Source organism: Geotrypetes seraphini, chromosome 5, assembly GCF_902459505.1.
Source record: "Geotrypetes seraphini chromosome 5, aGeoSer1.1, whole genome shotgun sequence".
NCBI classification, from domain to species: domain Eukaryota; kingdom Metazoa; phylum Chordata; class Amphibia; order Gymnophiona; family Dermophiidae; genus Geotrypetes; species Geotrypetes seraphini.
In genome coordinates, this window is record NC_047088.1 from 56,537,070 (window position 1) to 56,558,043 (window position 20,974).

The 20,974-nt window shown below is 41.6% G+C and overlaps 1 protein-coding gene across 3 annotated transcripts in view; it reads left to right on the plus strand.

Moving 5' to 3' along the window:
- The window catches only part of KLHL4 (kelch like family member 4), a 257,308-nt gene that overhangs the window by 183,308 nt on the left and 53,026 nt on the right, over positions 1–20,974 (plus strand). For all 3 annotated transcript variants that reach the window (XM_033943970.1, XM_033943967.1, XM_033943968.1), the window contains exon 5: positions 8,497–8,709. In XM_033943970.1, the coding sequence (XP_033799861.1) occupies positions 8,497–8,709 (213 nt within the window). The remainder of the gene's footprint in view (positions 1–8,496; positions 8,710–20,974) is intronic.

A 20,974-nucleotide genomic window follows, 5' to 3' on the forward strand; every position in this document is an offset into this window, starting at 1 on the left:
CTTTTAGTGGTCAATTAGTAGGTAATTTCCAAAGGAATTTCATTTGGCAAATGGATGTTTACCTATGAAATATTTTATAGTTTATTTATATTTTGTCTTTATAGAGGGCAGATCACAGCATCACATACATAATTAAAAACACAAAAATAAATACACATTTTAAAATGATCTCAGAGCCAGACAGGGAAAGTGTCTACACTGCATATATTTTCCAATGAGAAAAACAAGTGTTGCCAGGGATGGGGATGTGAATGGTGCAGGACTATGCAAGAATGCACAATTATTTCATTTTGAAATGCCTGTGTCTGCTTCCTCAATTGCTGCCACCCCCCCCTCCCCTTTATATTCCATTTACAAAATATGTAGGGAAAAAACTCCCAGTGCACCAGTGGCCAGTGGATTATTAAATTTGAAATTCTGCAGGGAGTTTCCCTTTCTAAAGGATCTTTTTACTAAACTGTTTTAAGCAAACATGCATTTACCTACCACACTCCTTTTACAAAACCGTAACGTATTTTTTAGCGCTGGCTATGGCAGTAAAAGCTCCAACGCTCATAAGAATTCCATGGTGGGAGTCACGTGATGACACAGAGCTAAGCGGCGGCTCCTTGCTCTAGCTCCGACCCTCTCACACCTAATTGCCTGCTTTTTTGCCTTTTACAATACCTGCTCCCATTCCAGATAACACCGGAACGTGCCTCTTCCTTCGTGGGTGCAGCGGGCCGAGCCGCAACTTGTTTTGGTGGAGTTTGGCAGAGGTATGCCCATAAAGACACCGCGACCAGCCAGAGCTCAGAAACTGCATGGGGCATCCTCCTCCCTGCCAAAAGTGCTACTACAGGAGGATGCGGTGAAAGAACTTATGAACTTATGCGGCGATTGATGATGGCTCACTAAACTTCAAGCCATGGCCGAAGATATCCAGAACCGCCTGGAACGCCATGGTCAGTGTTGTCACACAGCAGAGATCATAATTGCTGTGCAAGAGGACTGGCCCTTTACACTGGAAGTGCAGCTTTGGGCCATGGAAGCACGTTGTACTAACATGCATGAGCATCTAGAGGACCAGGAGAATCGAGTAACATCCGGATCGTGGGGCTGGCGGAGATTATCAAAGAGGATGAGTTACAGGCCCTTGTGGAGAAGTGGCTTCCGGAGGCTGTGGGTTTTTCACCTGCGGGTGCCCAGTTCTTGGTGGAGTGTGTACATCGCCTGGATCTCCGCAGAGAGGAAGACGGACGGCCCTGGCCTGTTATCACCCGGATCCTCAATTTCGCTGATAAGGCTCAACTGATGTTGCTCTATCGAAAGAAGGACCTGGTGGAGTATGCTGGCAAGAAGGTCCTTATGTTCAATGATTACTCGGCGGAGGTTGCTGTGTGGTGGCATGCCCTGGCACCATATTGCTCCGAGCTCCGCAATCGGTGCCTCCGGTTTATGGTCCAGTTCCCTGCTCAAGTGTGCATCATGGAGGTCGGGGGTCTGAAGATGTGCGACACCTTGGGAGATCTTCAGGCCTATATCCGAACCCTGGCTCCACTGGCACTGGCCCCTTAATTGATGGCATGCTCTTGTGAGACTGTTCTGCTTTTTGGGTCGGTGCTTGACCTGGATGGAAGTGCCTGATGCTGCTGAGCGTCTGAAGACCTGGGTCCCCACTGTTCTATTTTTCAGACTATAGTCTTGCATTGACTTCTTCCAGCCCTCACCTCAGGACACCTTAGGGCTGCCTACCCTCACTTGCTATTTGTTTGGCATGTGGAGCTCTTTTTGGTCCCTTCAGGTGCCCTGGGAGGGGGGTTGCCCAGGGGTCCCTCTCTTCTGTTTGTTTATTTTGCTGGTCCTGTAGTTTTGGACTTTGAGAGAGAGCCTATTGATCCTTTTTGCTATATACCTTCTGTGTTTTACACTTGGTGTGACTTGGATTGCATTTGCTTGGGGGCCCTGGGACCCTCCTGAGATGGGATGGGAGTATCTGTCTTTTGGGAGCTTGGTTGCTTTTCATTGACTTTGCTGTGTTTGTTCTCCATGCTCTCAGTTTAACTTGTACCTGATGCCTTTGGGATGTCTGGATATTGGGTGGGTGGGTGGGGGTGGGTCATGCTTTGATTTCTCTGGGCAGGAGGGGTGGGGGTGAGAGAAGGCTAATTGTCTGTTTTTATGTGGTGGTGGTGGGGTGGGCTGGGGGGTGTACGGTTGAGAACAGAAGCAGAGGGTAGGGGGTGGTGTGCTGTGTGCAGTTTTTATGTGCTGGAAAATGTCTGGCGAGGGTGTGGGGTAAGGATGAGTGTGTGGGGGAGGGAGGAGGGGGACTGCTTTGATGAGTAATTGGCTTTCTTGTGCCTGTCCTTGGGGACCGGCTGGGAGGCCCCTGTGGACCAAATAGTGGTCTGGTGTTTCTGGACATTAGTTGCTTGTACTTCCCATGGCTATGGCTGATGTTACCTGTATTACCTTGAATGTGGCTGGTATCAATTTCCCTATAAAGCGGAAAAAGGTCCTATCTTTCCTGAAGAAGGAGCAAATCTCTGTGGCCTTTCTGCAGGAGACCCATCTTACCGTGAGGGAACACCAAAAGTTAGCCAAGGACTGGGTGGGGGAGGTTGTCTCTTCCTCTTACAAATCTAAACAACGGGGGGTAGCCATTCTCATCCATAAAGGGGTTACTGAAGTCTCGCATAAGGTTCTCCAGGACCCTCAAGGACATTATGTAATCTGGGCAGGGACCCTGTCTGATAAACCTGTGGTGCTATGCAATTTATATGCACCTAATATCTATTCATATTCCTTTTCTAGCATATTGGCCCACTTGATGGCGCTGCCTAATTACGAACTTATTGTGAGTGGTGATTTCAATGTCACGAGTGACCCTTACCCCCTAGGTTGGTAAAAAAATAAGACAATGAACGTCTTTGGGTAAATTTTCTGATGGGTGCGTTTATCATCCCGGCAAAGTCTATTTTACTTTCTTCTCTGGGGTACACCACTATCACTCTCGCTTGGACTATATTTTGGTCCCATCTCGGACTATTGGATGGGTGGTGCGCACACACATTCTGGATGTCCCCTTCAATGACCATGCAGTGGTCTCTCTCACGCTGAAGTGGTGTGGGTCTTCCCCTGACTGTAACTGGAAATTTAACCCCACCCTTTATCTAGATAAAGCTTAATTGAGAAAGGGACCCAGTACTGTCAGTCCAATGCAGGAGAAGAGGTCTCTGTTACAGTATTCTGGGAAGCTGCAAAAGCATATCTTCAGGGATGTATTATAGCAAACACAGTCAGAAATCGGAAGCAGAGGGATGCTGAGTTGGTCTCGCTTGCTAAGTAACTGAGGGAAAGTAAGTCCCACCATTTACAGCAGGACATCGCGGAGGCCCGTCATTCCTACCTCAGTTTGCGTAAATGCATTGATACTATCCTGACGGCTAGGTCTTTAACCCACATTGATAAATACAAGTTCAAACTTTATAAATGGGGCACTAAGGCAGGAAAACTGTTGGCCAATCTGGTTAGGCCTTTCCGGAAGGCCAAGCATATCTCTCGCATTCGGGAGAACCCTACCCTATTGCATACGGAGGATCCAGCTATTCAGGCCCAATTTGTACATTTTTATAGCTAATTGTATAGCTCGGGGCCTTATTATACTGATGCCATGGATTTTTTTCTTTAAGGATTTAGCTCTTCCACAGATTTCTGAAGCCCATCAGAGCTGCAGGGAGATTTATGATGCCATTGTAAACTGAAACTCGCCAAGGCCGTGGGACCAGATGAGATGGGACCGGAGTTCTACAAAATCTTAAAACCACATGTCAGGCTGGCTTTGGGTGCCCTATATGCGGATATGCAGGCCACTGGATGGCTTCTCCATGAACAGAACTATGCCCAAGCTGGGGAAGGATCCCAAACTGGTAGGGTCTTACAGGCCCATATCTCTGCTTAACCAGGATATGAAGCTCCTTACTGCCATTTTGGCGGGATGGCTGGCACAGGTGGTCTCTCACCTTATCCATCCCAACCAAGTGGGGTTTGTCCCTGGAAGATTCTTCTCCTCTAATATTCTGAAGGCTCTGGTGGCGCTACGAGAGGGCATGAATCGCACCAGGGATGACTTACTAGCTAGTTTACAAGCCGAGGCGGCCTTCAATAAGATTACATGGCCTTATATTTTTTGGATTGTACGGCAGTTTGGCATTACCAGACCATTTCATGACTGGATTGTTAGTCTGTACACTGTCCTAACTGCACAATTGCTCATTAACGGTCCCCTTTCCACTGCAGAGGGGTACGAGGCAGGGATGCCCCTCATCCTCTCATTGGAACCCTTGGCTATCAAGATCCGGGCTTCCCCCATGATTACAGATATTAGAGTTGGGTTGGAAGACTGTAAGATCACCATGTTTGCTGATGATATGCTGGGGGGTTGGCTGGGGGTTAGGGTGGGTGGGTGTGACTGTGTGCTTGGAGGTTCTTCTTCAATGTTAAATGGAAAATTTGAACAGTTTGTTTCCTACTGTACTTTGGTTACTGTTTTGTGCCCTCTCCCTGACGGGGATCTACCTTGGAGGGGGAGCGTATGGCTTCGGCCTCTGTATTTCTGATGGTCAGCTTTGTATATCTCTTTTTCCGTCAGGCATTTGTACTGGTTGCTTTGTTCTATCTGTTCACATTTTCTGCATAATAAAAATAATTTCAAGCAAACAAAAGAATTCTATGAGCGTCAGAGCTGTTACTGTCACAGCTGGTGCAAAAAAAAAAAAAAAGAGTTATGGTTTTGTAAAAGGGGATTTAAAGGAGTAAAATTCCAGTTTTAAACTCTTTTTTGGGAGGGAATATGTCATGGGCAGAGAATGGATATGAAAACATTATCCAACTAGCGGGTTTATATTAGCTGGCGAAAACTAGAGAATGCAGATATAATGCAGGAGTACATAACATCTTATAAATAGGACACAATATGTGCTCATGTATTAATTTTTTGCAAATACCACAAGCTAATGGAAAAATGAGCTTGCATATGCAAGAAACAAATGGAAAAATCCCTAATATATTGCTGCAGTAAATTTGGGTTCAGTGTGGGACAATCCTGTGGCTTAATAAAAGGGCCCAAAAATCTGCAGGTCTAAAAGCTAGATAACCTAGTTGAAAATTGCTCTCCAAATACTTCACTTTGGGGCCCTTTTACTAAAACAGCAGTAAGCACTAGCATATGCTTACCACAGCTTAAAAGAGCTAACTGTGAGGCTCATTCAGTTCCAAATGAGCACGCACTACCTATGCACTAAATTGTTTTTTCAAGGGGGTGTGTCTGTGCTAGATTAGTACATTTTCATTATTGCATGTTAACTGATTAACTCCAGGTAAGCCGATGAACCCCAAATTCTATAAAGTCTGTCCACAGTTAGGCACCTACATCAGCTAGGCGTGCCTAGTTGATGTAGATGCCTAATTTAATTGATGACTAGGCTTAGTTAGTGCTGATAATTGGCAATTAAATAACTCATAATTGACATAAATTGGACTTAATTGAAGTTAAGCGCACAAGTCATAAAGCGTGATTCTATAGTCCAAAGTGCATAGTTAAAAGTGGTTAGGGAAGGATCATTATTGTGTTTTCAAGCTAGGCACATGTTTTTGACTTAAGAGCCGTTTGAACACAAATTAGGTGCAGGCATTTATCCCCACTCCCTCCCCCCCCACCCTCCCACCTGGTATAAATAGGGTATACCTAAATGTTGGGACATCTAATGACACTTAGCGGCACTAGGTGTGATTCTATACCAGTGTCCCGCAAACCGTTTTACGCAGTGGCACAATAAGCTCTGGGCTGTGGCTTGAGGGCATCCAGAAATGCACAGACGTTGACATGATAATGTCACGTGCTTGTCTGATGATATCAACGATGTCACGTCAACATCTGTGCATGTGCGAAGGTCCTCCAGTTGGGGCCCTAAGCAGCCAGTGAGGGTGCTGGAGCAGGACAGGCATGGAGAAAAGGAGAGACACTGGCAAGGAGAAGAGGCAAAGGTACCAGCTGACTGCCTACAGGATGTGCCTCTCACCATGAGAGGTACATCCTGTAGGCAGTCAACCGGCACTGGTACCTCTCCTCCTTGCCGACGTCTCACGGCTCACCCGGAATCTCACCATGACACATTAGTGTGCCACGGCACACAGTTTGCGATACACTGTTCTATACAGTATGCATAACTTTTATAGAATTTCACTTAGGGCTCCATTAGTCAGCATCAACTTATTAGGCAACATATATACAATTCGAGCTGCATTGCCTATGAAATAGGTGATGGTAAGGGCTCATGTGCAAATTTATGGGTAATGGTATCTAAGCTAATTGTTGTATCAGCATTGCCACATGCTGATTAGTAGGTGAGCCCTTGCCACCTATACAATAGGTTGTATTAAGAACCCATGCACTAATAGTCATGCATTGGCAATATTAACATGTGGCCATTAATGCCAAAAATGAAAAAAAAAAAAAAAAACACATTTTACTGCAGTGCTGAAAATGGCCTTAGCCTACAGAAGGGAGCTGCATAGGAGCATTCTAAGGCCATTTTTTATTGCTGCTTTGTAACAGTACCCCTAAGTCACCTGTTGCACAAGTAAAAATGGTTACTCTATGTATATATGTCAGGTAAGTGGATTTTCTGAATTATGGTTTCATAATTCACTCAAATCTGTTTGCATACTTGATTTTTGGAGTGATAAGCAATCATATGAAGAATCCTGAGTGGTGTAGAATGGGTACAAGTTGATTGATTTTTTTACTCCATCAAAAATTACAAAGACTAGGGGACACAATAAAGATACAGGGAAATATGTACTTTTAAAACCAATAGGAGGACATTTTTTTCACTCAGAGAATAGTTAAGTTCTGGAACGTGTTGCCAGAGGTTGTGGTAAGAGCGGTTAACATAGCTGGTTTTAAGAAAGGTTTGAACAATTTCTTGGAGGGAAATTCCATAGTCTGTTATTGAGAAAGACATGGGGGAAGTCACTGCTTGCCCTGAATCAGTAGCATGGAATGTTGCTACTATTTGGGGTATTGCCAGGTACCTTATCCTCTAACGAACCTCAATTTATTTCAAGAATGCTTATCCCTCACAGCATCTCCCGATCTCTCCGCTCAAGGTCACCAAACCTTTTAACCGTCCCCTCTTTAAAAATTATAGGCATTAGAAGACACGATATGTTTTCTGCGATGGACCCACAACTGTGGAACACACTGCCACAGTACATTAGAGAAGAAAAACATAACTTCATTTAAAAAAACGTTAAAAACTTATCTTTTTAAAGACGCGTTCAAGATCTAATAATGAGACCTACTACATGAAACTTCAAGCTTTTATTTTGCTACCATCCCTCTTGTTTTTCTCTCTTGAACTAAAAATTGTAACTTCTCCCCGCTATCCTCACGCTTCATGTTTGTGCTAGAGTTACAAGATGTGTATTACCCTGTTAGTTTTCACAACCTATGTTTTTTTTAAAAGCTGTACATTGCTTAGTTAACTGAATAAGCGATTTATCAAATATTAATAAAACTTGAAACTTGAAACTAGTGACCTAAGTTGGCCATTGAAAACAGGCTACTGGGGTAGATAGACCATTGGTCTGACTCAGTAAGGCTATTCTTATGTTCATGATTCCCTTTATAGTTCTTTGTCTTGAATATTATCCCCCTCTTTTATAAAGCCGTGCAGCAATGGCATTGAAAGCCCATTCATTCCCAATGGGCTTCAGTGCGATTACCGCAGGCTGCCGCAGTAACGGCTTTGTAAAAGGGGGCGCAAATTAGTGGGTTATGATAATGTCAATCATCATTTAGAGGGAATTCATGAAGGGGCGCTAACTCTCTTAGCATGTGCTAATAATTAACATTCACTAAACTCTAAAGACGGCTGTAGGAATATAATGGACATTTTAGCATTTAGCGTGCACTGAATTAGCCCTCCTTGATAAATTCTCCTTTTAGAGTTACAGCTTACATACTTGATTCAATTTTGTTTTTTTTGTGTCAGTTTATGATCCTGCTTAATATTTAGAGCTCCTTTTACTAAGGTGCGCTATGCGTTTCAGTGCACGCTAAATTTTAGCGCACCCTAACCGCACGCTAAACGCTAACATGTGTGTGTTAGTCTATAGATGTGTTAGCAGTTAGCGTGTGCATATATTTAGCGCACGCTAAATGTGCATTAAAATGCATAATGCACCCTAGTAAAACAGGGGATTAATGTGGACTTGGTAGTTAACTGAAGTACTTCAAAGAATGTGCTTAAATAAGTTAAATGGGGACAGATTTTAAAAATGGAAATTTGCAATGCACTTTTTTGACTGTCTATATTTGTTCTTTCTGAATAATTGTGCCAAATAAGAATGTTTTATCTATTTCTCTCAGGAATATACGTGCAATGCACTTTTTTTTCAGGCAAAATATCTTTTATACACCTGATTTTGCAGAAGAAATTTCTTTCCTAGGAGCACTTCATTGAAGTAATACGGAACCAAGAATTTCTTTTACTGCCAGCCAATGAAATTGCAAAGCTTCTCTCGAGCGATGACATCAATGTTCCAGATGAAGAAACTATATTTCAAGCTTTAATGATGTGGGTGAAACATGATTTACAAACTAGACAATGTGAACTTGGAATGCTTCTTTCTTACATAAGACTGCCATTACTTCCACCACAGGTATAAACATCCAAGACAGTACTGTGTTCACTTGATGAATGCAAATACATATTAATTCAATCCCTACTTCATTAATGCACACAAAGGAAAAATCATATAAGCTTTTGTATTAGATGTGCATTTATCACACAATTCATAGCACATTCACCTATGAATTAATATGTATAAAGTTGATTTCCATGTGTTTAAAAAGTTTTAATTATGAAAAAGAAAACAAGAAAGAGTAAGTCAAAAAACAGATGAAAATGAGCTGCATTTATTTACATGCTCATGATAAGTATTTTATGCACAAACAAGCATATCTGACATGGCATTTTTGATCTAACATCTAAGTTCGAGTTTGGACGTTTTGTGAAGTATGTTCAATAATCGGATAGATGTAATGATCATTTTTGAAATTGCAAAACATCTTTATCTTTATATTTTTTTTTATTTATCTTTCTAGAAGTGTTTGCCCTTAAAGCATCTATCTTTTCTGACCATTTTCGAAAAACAAAAAACCCACATGAAAAATGCACAAAACAAGTCATTGAGGTGCAGAAGGGGACTGCATTTTTGGTAGACTGGCTAAACCAGTGGTCTCAAACTCAAACCCTTTGCAGGGACACATTTCAGATTTGTAGGTACTTGGAGGGCCTCAAAAAATAGTTAATGTCTTATTAAAGAAATGACAATTTTGCATGAGGTAAAAACTCTATAGTTTATAAATCTTTCCTTTTGGCTAAGTCTTAATAATAATATTGTAATTTATAGCTAAAGAGACATATGATCAAGAAACTGTTTTATTTTACTTTTATGATTACGATAAACATACCGAGGGCCTCAAAATAGTACCTGGTGGGCCGCATGTGGCCCCCGGCTGTGAGTTTGAGACCACTGGGCTAAACAGACATCCCAGAAGAGGAGTGGGATACCTTAGGGGCAATGTAGTAACTCCACATCAAAAGTTATGGTGTATGGTGAATCCTCAAAAACCTACTGGGCCTAACAGTATATAACCCCAATGTTACCTATAATGATGGTAAAGTAGGTTTTGGGTGAGTTTTGTTGGGCTCACACTCTCCACCAGAAGTGTAGTAGTTAGAGTTGGGACCTAGGTTCCCTTCTCTGGAGTCCACTGCACTGCCTAAAAGTCTACTCTAGAGAGCTGCTTGCTGGTCTTATAGGAATGCCCAGAACATCTCATGTTATCATATAAGCAGGTATGCAATGTTTAATTCATATCTTTGGGGGGTGGGAGGGGTTAGTGACCACTGGGGGAGTGTGTAGGGGGTCATGCTTCTATCCCGCCAGTGTTCTTCAGGTGAGTTTTGGCACTTTTGGGGCAAATTCATTTTTAAAACAGGTTAGCCCCAAACATTCAAATTGTGCCCTGGACATTTTTTAAAATGTTTGATTATGGCAGAAAAACGTTCAAATCATGAGCCCGCCCTAGTCCTACTCATACCACACATCTAACACACTCCCTTGAAATTGGCAAGAAAAATATCCATCTTTTTTGAAAATGCACCCCATAGTAAATTCAAAGGCCCTTTTACTCAGATGTGGTAAGCACTAACCCCCTCTTTTAAAAAGGTGCACTAAGCTTTTTAGCGCACACTAAACAAGCTAAACGCTAACACATGCATGTTATCCTGTGGATGCGTTAGTGGTTAGCACACACGTTTATTTATCGCACGCTAAATCTGAGCTAAAACGCTTAGCGCACCTTTGTAAAAGAGGGCCTACGTTTAAATAAGCACCCAAAAAAACATTGCAGCCTTTGAAGAGAAGTCAGACAATTAAATTGAAACAGATAAATGCACTTTATTACTTTCTATTGTTAATTATCTGGAACCAAGCTTTTACAACAGATAGATAAGTTTCAGATAGATGCATGATTGAAAATGGTGCTGTCTTATCTTTGAGAAACAAGCACAATAGGGCTATATGGTCACCATTTTCTGAGCACTGTACCATAACAATATTAAAAGTTGGTTTTGTGGATAATATTAAATGAAATAAAGAAAAAATATTTTTGAGAAAAAGATATGAAATAATTATAAAGTTCTGGGACTGAGAGATTACATGTAAATTAACCTGAGACTATTAGATATTTTACTACAATATTGAAATAGTAGCTTTGATACATGAAACATTTTTAGGCTGGGGGTGCTTTGGAGCACAACAAGGCTGCTGTGGATCTACTTTCTTTAATGAGTTGCATTTCTTTTTCCTCCTTTGGATATTTTTTTATGATGTACTCCACTTTGATGGCCTGACTTTAGGTGGTTAATCAAATAAATGTAACTTTAAACCTTGAACGTAGATTTACACAGCATAAGACAGGCACATTTGCTGCTGTTATTGCTCTATGTATTTTGAGAAAATTTACTATGCTTTCAGAGAAATCCAAGTGTTGTGTAAACATCTTCAGGAGAAGATAGTGATGCACGACAGCTGACAGGTTTGTAAATAAAGCAGAGGAGCATCCATTTTAAAAATCATAAAAAAATTTGAGAAGTCATTTTCATATTCAGAGTCCAGTGGATCATGTTCTTTAATTTAAGTACTTTTTACAGTTCTTGACTTTTAATTGATGCTGTCAGTTTCTCATAATAGTTCCATTTCATCTGAACTAAACTTTCCCATATCCATGTCCAAGTTATAGCACATTGCATTGTAGAAGAAAGTTTAGCAAGAATTATAATAGCTATTGTGGTCATTTTGGAAGTCCTGTTTGTGATTTGGATGTATATAAACTGGCATTTAGATGTGTATATTGCATACATGTACAAAACTCAATTTTAGAAAGTCAGAAAATATACATTCAAATTGCAAATATTATACGTGCAAAGTGCAAGAGGCATGGTTTTGATGTGGTTTTGCTGAGCCTTGTACAGAGTTAAAATAGACAAAGTCATTCCAAATTTCGGAAGAGGAATATACATTTATATCCCTTAATATCAATGTCAAAAGATTTCTAGTGATGTCATCAGGCAACATGGACAGGTGAAAATGGAGCTCCGACCCAGCTAGTAATGACACCCTGCTAAATAGTATGTTCCTCACCAAAGTGCTTCAGTTTTTGGAGGCTCTCCCTTCTGACTACCCTTTGATCTGTAAATGCCACTGAAGAAAAGAATGGAGACTTGTGGCTCTCCACAAGCAGCGGAGAAGAGCGGTCTGCACTATGTGCAAGGTGCTTCTGTAGCGGGTACACTCAAACTCAGGGGATAATGCATCAGAAGACAATTCACCTGCTTGAATATTGCCTTACACCACAAATTGGATGATTCAGCTCCAGTTACCAAAGCAGAACTGAGAATTGTGGACTGAAGATATAAAAAGCGAGTTTCAGGTGGTACAGCGAAAGATTAAAGATACTGTAAAAGAGATTAAGAAGGAGCTGTCTGATTTGTGGGGCATATAGAGGAAGTAGAGAGGCATATAGGAGAACAGGAAAAAGTGGAAGTGGAGTTGCATACAACCATGAGTGGTATTTAAAAAGATTAGATGGATTTGGTCACTTGGGTGGAAGATTTAGAAAATAGATCCCGGAGACAGAATGCCAGAATCAGGGGTATCCCAGACACTGACACTTATCGTGATGCTGAAAACGTGGTACAGAGTATATATAATCTGGTGATGGTTTGAATGGAAAGTGCTCATAGAGTGCTAGGGCTAAAAAAAAGTGATCTCTCAGAGAATATAGTGGCCTACCTACATAATTTAAAGACAATGAAAATTTTGTGAGAAAAGCTAACATAAAAGGGTTAATCGTAGCAGAATCATAAGGTGGAAATCTTTCAAGACCTCTTTGCATAATGCTGCAAAAGCATCAGGAGTTTTGAGAAGTGTTGGTAGTCATGAGACAGAGATCTATAAGATGCAAATTGTGATTTCCTTTTTATCTATTAGTCACTATCCATGGAATTTATAATAGAGTGGCAGAGGCATATATGTGTCAACAGTGGCTGAGGCAAGGTAGTTGCTCCAGAAAGATGGTAGTGGGACATCAGGAACTGTTGTAGCACAGTCTAGGACTATAAAGAAATTGACTAAAAGTTTTGTTGGCAAGTGGTAGGAACATGGTTACTCCACAGTGTTGTTTTTGGTTTTTCATTCTACCATTAAGTGACATGAACCTGTGGATAGCAGAAGCTCAATAGTATATGGGGAAATGTGAGAGATCAGCAATGATCAAGCTGGGATACTTATTTAAGAACACTGAATATGGGGGATCTATTCAGTACAGAGGTGCAGTTTTGTGTGACTGAAAAATAAATAAGGGTTGTATGCATGGTTCAGTGTTCTTGTATCAGTGAGAAATTAGGGGAGATGTTGCAGGGGTAGTGTCATGGATACCAAAAAGGGACGGGATAGCTGATCCACAAGATCTCAAGTGGTAGAAAAAGCAGATTAGACAGAAAAGTTCTTTCAACAGATATTTATTAAGAAATTACAGTAGGCTTTAATTAATAAATATCCTTATAATTAATGCTGAGCCCTCCAAAAACTCCCCCCAAACCTACTAGGCTCACCTATCTTCACTCCAATAACCCTTATAGCTGCAGGTGGCTCCTATATGTCAATACAGTAGGGTTTTTAGTGGGCTCACACTTTTCACCATAAATGTAGTGGTTAGAGTGGTTTATGGGCCTTGGTCCTCCGCTCTATGGTTCGCTAGCCCATCTACCAGGTTACTTAAGACATCTGTGTGATGCTATACTAGGATTTCCAATACTAAGTGGTGCTGTTCTAGAGAAAGGTATGTAATCTTTAATTCCAGTTTTGAGAGGGTGAGAGGGGATTAGTGAGTAGTGTGGGGTCATACTTTAATGTATCCAGTGATCATCTGTTCAGTTTGGGTTCCTATGTAGCACTTAGATGTGTCTAAGTTCCCTCCAGGATGTCTTGGAAAAGGTTCAATTATCACCGAAAGACGTCCAAGTTAAGCCCACCAATAATTCCTAGCATACCCTCTGGAATTCTGGATGCACAGTGAGAGAAGTATCTTGCTAGATGTCCAGGCAAATAGTTTTAATTATCGGCACATGGACATCTCAGTGATTAGGATGCCTTAAGTGCCAACTTATGCAGTTTGGGGCGATTTTAGGTTTTTTTTTCCCCATTATGAGCCCCATAGCCTCTCATAAGAAAAAGATCTGAACAAAAATGAAAACTTAGCTGAGGTTGGAGTTACTGGAAAAGATGGGACAACATAAGAGAGGTCAAGGGAGGGGAGGATGTTAGACGTAGGTTTAAAAGACTTGGGTCAGGTTTGGCAAATTGTGTGATGAAAAAAAACAACAGAAGAGAGTCCTTGCCTCAATTTGTAGCACACACACACAAAAAAAAGGCAATTGAGATGTCTAGTTCAACCAACAGTTCCTTTATTAATGTGTCAAAGTATGTATATGCAGGTCCCAATTAGGATCCCAGTTTCAGAAGTATAAACTGCCTTCAGGGGATATGATATACTATAAATAAAAAAATAATAAAAACATGTTCCAGAGCTTAACTCTTCTCTGAATGAAAAAAATTCCTCCCATTGGTTTTAAAAGTATTTCCTTGTAACTTCATTGAGTGTCCCCGTCTTTGTAATTTTTGACAGAGCGAAAAATCGACCCACTTGTACCTGTTCTACTCCACTCAGGATTTTGTAGACTTCAATCATATCTCCCCTCAGCTGTCTCTTTTCCAAGCTGAAGAGCCCTAACCGTTTTAATCTTTCCTCATATGAGAGGAGTTCCATCCCCTTTACTGGCACACAATGTGTGACAAAGAAATATAGGCTCTCTTTTACCATGGTGCGCTTAGAGTTTTAGTGCGGATTTAACGCGTTTTAAATCAATGCATGCACTTAACAGCTAATGTGTCCATAGGATAACATGCACACGTTAGCGTTTAGTGCATGTTTAGCGCACGCTAATATTTAGCGTGCACTAAAAAGTTTAGCGCACCTTTGTAAAAGAGGGGGATACCGGTCGCATTGTGGAACAAAATCCTGTGGTAGAGCAATCGCATTGTAGCAGAGAGTGTCAAGGCATTGTAGCGGCTAGATGCTACAAAGCTGGGCCCCTTTTGTAGAACTCCTCTCTCTGAATCTGTGAGTGACAGATCAGAGAGACTGAAGATAGGAATCTCTAATTCTGCTGCCACTGGTTGTTGTATGAAATGATCCTCTACCGATACGGTGCATGTGGTTGTTGAAACTGTCTGCCTCTCCCTCTTCCACGTTGATATGTCGGTCCCTGGTAACATTGATTTTGTTGAGTGTATATTTGGGCAGGACTGTTCGTCAGAACTCTACCCCAAACCCTGTCTAAAAAAAAAGAGGGGCTAGGTGGTGCAACATACGCATCTTCCCTCCCTATGGGAGGGGCCTTAAACAACCTGGGCCAATCAGAGCCCCAGGCCCCTCCCCTGGTGCATCCAAGGATGCACCGGGGAAGGGAAGGCCCATTTTGGAAGAGACAGGCTAGCTAGCTGGAGGAAGTAGGCATCCTTCCAGTCAACCATCTAATTAAAGGTACAGGGGAGAGGGTCAGAGGTACGGGGAGGGGTGTTGTGATGCAGCAAGAGAGAATGGGTATTTCTTACGCTGCTGGCGGGTGGTTTGCTTGGCAGTGAGAGAGTGTGCATGTCTCCTGCTACAGGGGGGCAGTTCACTTGGCAGTGGGAAAGAGTGGGCTGGGGGGTGTTTTGCTTGGCAGCGTGAGAGAGTGGGCATCTCTCCTTCTGCAAGGGGGTGTTATGCGACAGTGGGAGAAAATGGACATCTCTCCCGCTGCTGGAGGGGGGGCACTTCTCAAAATGGCTTTTTGAGCAGTCTCTGACACTGCCATGCCGGGGTTTTAAACAGTGCTGCCGGGGTTTTAAACAGGGTTGTCACTGTACCGGCACCCCTGGACCAATTGCTGAATTTTGTCGCCAAAAGCTGATGCCGCTGTTAGAAAATGGCTTGGCGATTTTTAAGGATCCACCGGAGTGCTCATGTTAATGTTGAACAGCCCATTTGCATGGTAGTGTTGGAGACTGCTAGAAACCTCGCTAAAAACAAAAATAAACCATTTTGATTAATCCGCCGCTAAAATGTGTGCAGGCTAAACCGACAAAAAACAGTTTAGTGATGGTATTAAAGTTTTGAGAATCTGGGCCTTGGGCCCTGTTTTACAAAGGTGCGTTAACCGATTAGCATGCGCTAATTGATTTAGCGCGCGCTAAACGCTAATGTGTACATGTTAGTGCACCTTAGTAAAAGAGGAGGTTAGTCTTGTTAACCATCCCTTTTTAAATAATTCCTAGCATCCTGTTTGCTTTTTTGGCCATCGCCGCACTAGGGCAGAAGGCTTCATCATATTGTCTATGATGACACCCAGATCCTTTTCTTGGGTGCTAATCCCCAAGGTGGACCCTAGCAACTGGTAACTGCAATTCGGGTTATTCTTTCCACTCTGCATCACTTTGCATTTGTCCACATTAAATTTCATCTGCCACTTGGATGCCCAGTCTTCCAATTTCTAAGGTCTGCCTGCAATTTTTTTTGCAATCCGCATGCATTTTAACAACTTTGAACAGTTTAGAGTCATCTGCAAAGTTAATCACTTCACTTGTCGTTCCAATTTCCAGATCATTTATAAATAAGTTAAACAGCACCATTCCCAGTACAGATTCCTGTGGCACTCCACTGTTTACTCTCCTCCATTGAGAAAAATGACCATTTAACCCTACCCTCTGTTTTTCATCTGATAACCAATTCCTAATCCATAACTGAACTATGTCACCTATCCCATGACTCTTTAATTTTCTCAGGAGTCTCTCATGAGGAATTTTATCAAAAGCTCAATGGACATACCTATCCAATTATAATTGATGAGCAGTTTGACAAAATGGGGGGCAGTGTTATAAGTTATTCATTCAGTGTCAATATTCAGCCATGTATGTGTATGTATATGTGTGTGTGGGAGGATGCTACCATGGAAGCTGGTTTAGGGGCAAAATCATGCTCTAATCAGTTTATGCTAGAATTAGCATGAATGGGACCATATTAACAGTACAGTAGCTTGACCATTAGCATATACTAATTCTTGTATTAACTTCCTAGCATGGAATGAGGTGGAGGATATGTGGATGGGTAGCCAAAGAAATTTGTTTCATGTTGCTTCCTGTGTTTGGGGGAATTTCTGTTTTCTTTAGGTTCCTTTCCCTCCACCAAGTGACATCATGGGAGATACTTAAAATGAAAATGTTCTGCCCCCTGCCAGACCCTCACCCCCATGATCCAAGGACCCTCCCCTTTTTTCTCCCTCCCTGTGGCCACCCCTTCAGACCTCCCCTTCTTACAGACTAGGGTGAAAGATTATGACCACCATATTGGATGCAGGCATGTGCATGGGAAGAGCAAATTGGCATCACTCTTGCCCTAAAAATCCCCTGCTTGACCACAAAGGATTGAGGTATACTTGGGTAGAGAGCAAGAGGAAGTCAGAGAGGGGTCTTCAAAAAGCAGAGGGAAGCTTGAAATTGTGGAAGGAGCTGTTGTTACCAAACCTGTCATTAGTAAAATAAAACCCTTTCCATTTTCATTTATCAATGGAAGGAAATGACAAAGGAAATATCATTATTAATGTCTCAACCTTCAAAACTTAGGAGTTCAATTCACATAAATCCTATATTTTAATTACTACTCAATCAATTGCTCCAGTTTAACACCAAGCTCCCATATGTTGCTTCCTTGGCCAATCTTTTACAAAGTTTAAATGTAATCTTTCACATTTATGCTGATGACATCACAATACTGATACCAGTCAAATATTTATTTTGCCACTGAAATAAAAAAAATCAGATTACTTTTATCCTAAATCAGATTGAACAATGGACCACTGAATTTAAAATTTAAATTAAACACTGAAAAACACAGATTATTTTTGGCTAGTCCCAACGATAAAATTACGGATAAACTCTGTTTAAGAGGACAAGCCTTGTCTATTAAAATTTTAGGAGTCATACTCGATCGCCATTTAAACCTGGGGAACATACTGATATGCTCTAAAGAAATGTGTATATCACAATGCATATGATGTAAAGTTATTAGAAGTTATGAGACTGTAATAGTTGTATCCTCTCCCAAATTAGCCCATTATGAATCAGCTTATTTTTTTATTTCACATTTTCTATGGAATAACTCGCCATCTCTGATTATGATAGAGCAATATTTTCCCAAATTTAAGACTCTTTTAAAAAACATATTTTTTAAAAATAGCTTTTAACTATTCCCTTTAGGAAGACTGATCTGGATAAAGATAACACAACTGGTTTTTATGTATGACCGACTACTTGTATTTATGTATGATTGGTCACCTGTATGAAAGAAGACTTCACTATAATGTTATGGCGTTCCTTTCCTTGGTTCTTTGTTTTTGAATTGTAAGCCGCCTAGACCTTTTGCTTTGGCAGCATATCAAATGAACAATAAACAAACAATTAGTTGATTGTTAATGATTCCCCATTTCTAGTGAGGACAGTACATTACAATGAACATGTGGTAGGGTTACTGAGCATTAATTGTTAATGTATCAAATATAGCACAGTTAACACCACCGAATAGAATGGTGCTTATTGCAATTCTATAAAAGGTACGCCCATGCTCCTCCCCCTGGCCACACCCTCTTTTCATATTAACAGGTGGACAGTCACATAGCAGGAGGGAGAGAGGATCGTCAGGTGACCTGTCTCCCAGGAGCAAGAACCAAGGACATCGACAGAATTGAAAGGATCCTGGAAGGAGCAGAGACGGAAGAGACAGCAGTGATAGTCCACGTCGGGAAAAATGATGTCGCCAGGAGAGACTACAGCAGGAATGCACTCACCGAACATTTCAAGATTTTGGGAAGGAAGCTGAAGATGAGGACCCAGAGGATAGCGTTCTTAGAGATCCTACCAGTACCAAGGGCTGATGTGAGGAGCAGACGGAACTACAATCAACAAATGCGTGGATGAGGAGATGGTGTGAAGAAGAGGGATTTCACTTTGTGAGGAACTGGACAACATTCTGGGGCAAGAACAAGCTCTTCAGGAGAGATGGACTACACATGAGCACGGCGGGAACTAGACTACTAGCAAACAACGTCAAGAGAGGAATAGAGCAAGCTTTAAACTGAGAGGAAGGGGAAAGCTGACAATCGACCTGGTGATGATGATTCGGAAGACAGTATCCCAAAAGGATACTGAGTGGGGAAAGTGCTGGGAAGACACCAAAAACACCAAACAAGCAACAAAAAACCACCGGAGCCAGATGAATCAAGAGGGAGACAGGAGGAGCCTGCTACAAGGGGAAGACAAAAAGGAACAAGAGAAAGGGAATGAACATAAAGAGGAAACGTACCACAAGGGGAAAACAGGAGAGACAATAAACAAAAGTCTGCAGAACGAGAAGGGGACAGAAAAAATAATGAATCGCAAGGGAAAATAACAAGAAAACAAAAACATTGAGACTTAAATTGTATGTACACTAATGCAAGAACACTGAATTATACTCAATAGATAAAGTCCTCCACATCTATGAAGCAAACAAAAAAATATAGGACTTAGCTGACCTAATCGTCCGAGAATGCTCATAAGCTCTCAGAAGCCTGCACTGATAATTCAATGTGTTTAAATCAGTACTTGCAGGAACAGGATATCTTTCATCGAGCTATGAGCTTTGTTTTAAGTTTTTTTAAAGTGCTATATGCTGTGCAAAACAATAAAGTGCTATAAACTGTGCTAATGATTAAAATTTAAAATAACAACGAACTTGAAACTAAGTAATCGGCACTTATCTTTTGATTTCTGCTTGTGTGCCGTTACGGCTCTTCGTTGTGCCTTGCAGCCGTTAACTCTATGGGCCCCATTTCACCTTGCTATCGGCTTCCTCAGGGGGGTCTATCGATATATGTGTGTTAACCTGTTAGCTTATGCAGATAAAATGGCGCCATTTTATCTGCATAAGCTAGCAGGTTAACACACATATATCGATAGGAAATAGGTATGCCAAAGGGGAGGAGAACCATTGCAACAATGTTCAATTTCAGGAAAGGGAACTATGATGCCATGAGACAAATGGTAAAGAGAAAACTCAGGAACAGCTCCAGAAAGGCACAGACGGTAGAGCAAGCCTGGACGTTATTCAAGCATACTGTAAACGAAGCGCAAAACTGATATATACCCAGATTTAGAAAAGGGTGCAGAAAGAATTGAGCGAAAGACCAGCATGGTTAACCAATGAAGTTAAGAGGGTGAAAGGAGACAAGAAAAACTCTTTCAGGATGTGGAAAAAGGATAAAACAGAGGAAAATTGGAAAGAGCACAGGAAACATCAAAAAGAATGTCACCACGTGGTCAGAACAGCAAAGAAAGAGTATGAAGAGAGACTTGCCAAGGAGGCACAGAATTTTAAACCATTCTTTCGATATGTGAAAGGAAAACAGCCGGTGAGGGAGGAGGTGGGACCCCTGGATGAGGGAGACAGGAAGGGAATGGTAATGGAGGAAAAGGAGGTGGAGGACAGATTAAATACGTTCTTCTCGTCGGTCTTCACAAAAGAGGACACATCCAACGTGCCGGAACCGTAAAAATTCTTCAAGGGGAATCAAGAGGAAAAATTATCGTGCATGGAGGTAAGCCTCGAAGATGTACTCAAACAGATAGATAGACTAAAAACGGACAAATCCCCGGGCCCAGAGAAGAATCCACCCGAGAATACTAAAGGAGCTTAGAGATGAAATAGCGGAGTTACTACAGCAGATTTGCAACCTATCCCTGAAAACAGGGGTAATCCCGGAAGACTGGAGGATAGCAAATGTTACACCTATCTTCAAGAAAGGATCCAGAGGCGACCCAGGTAATTATAGACTGGTCAGCTTAACCTCAGTTCTGGGGAAGATGGCCGAATCATTAATCAAGGACAGTATCAATGCGCATATAGAAAAAAATAAGCTGATGAGAACAAGCCAGCATGGTTTCTGTAATGGAAGATCATGTCAAACGAACCTACTGCATTTCTTTGAGGGGATAAGCGAACAATTGGACAAAGGTGACCCCCATAGACATAGTATACCTGGACTTCCAGAAACCTTCGACAAGGTACCTCACGAGCGCCTACTAAGGAAACTGTGGAACCATGAGGTGGAAGGAGATATACACAGATGGATCAGAAATTGGCTGGCGGACAGGAAACAGAGGGTAGGAGTAAAGGGACACTATTCTGATGAGTGGTGTCCCGCAGGGGTCAGTGCTGGGA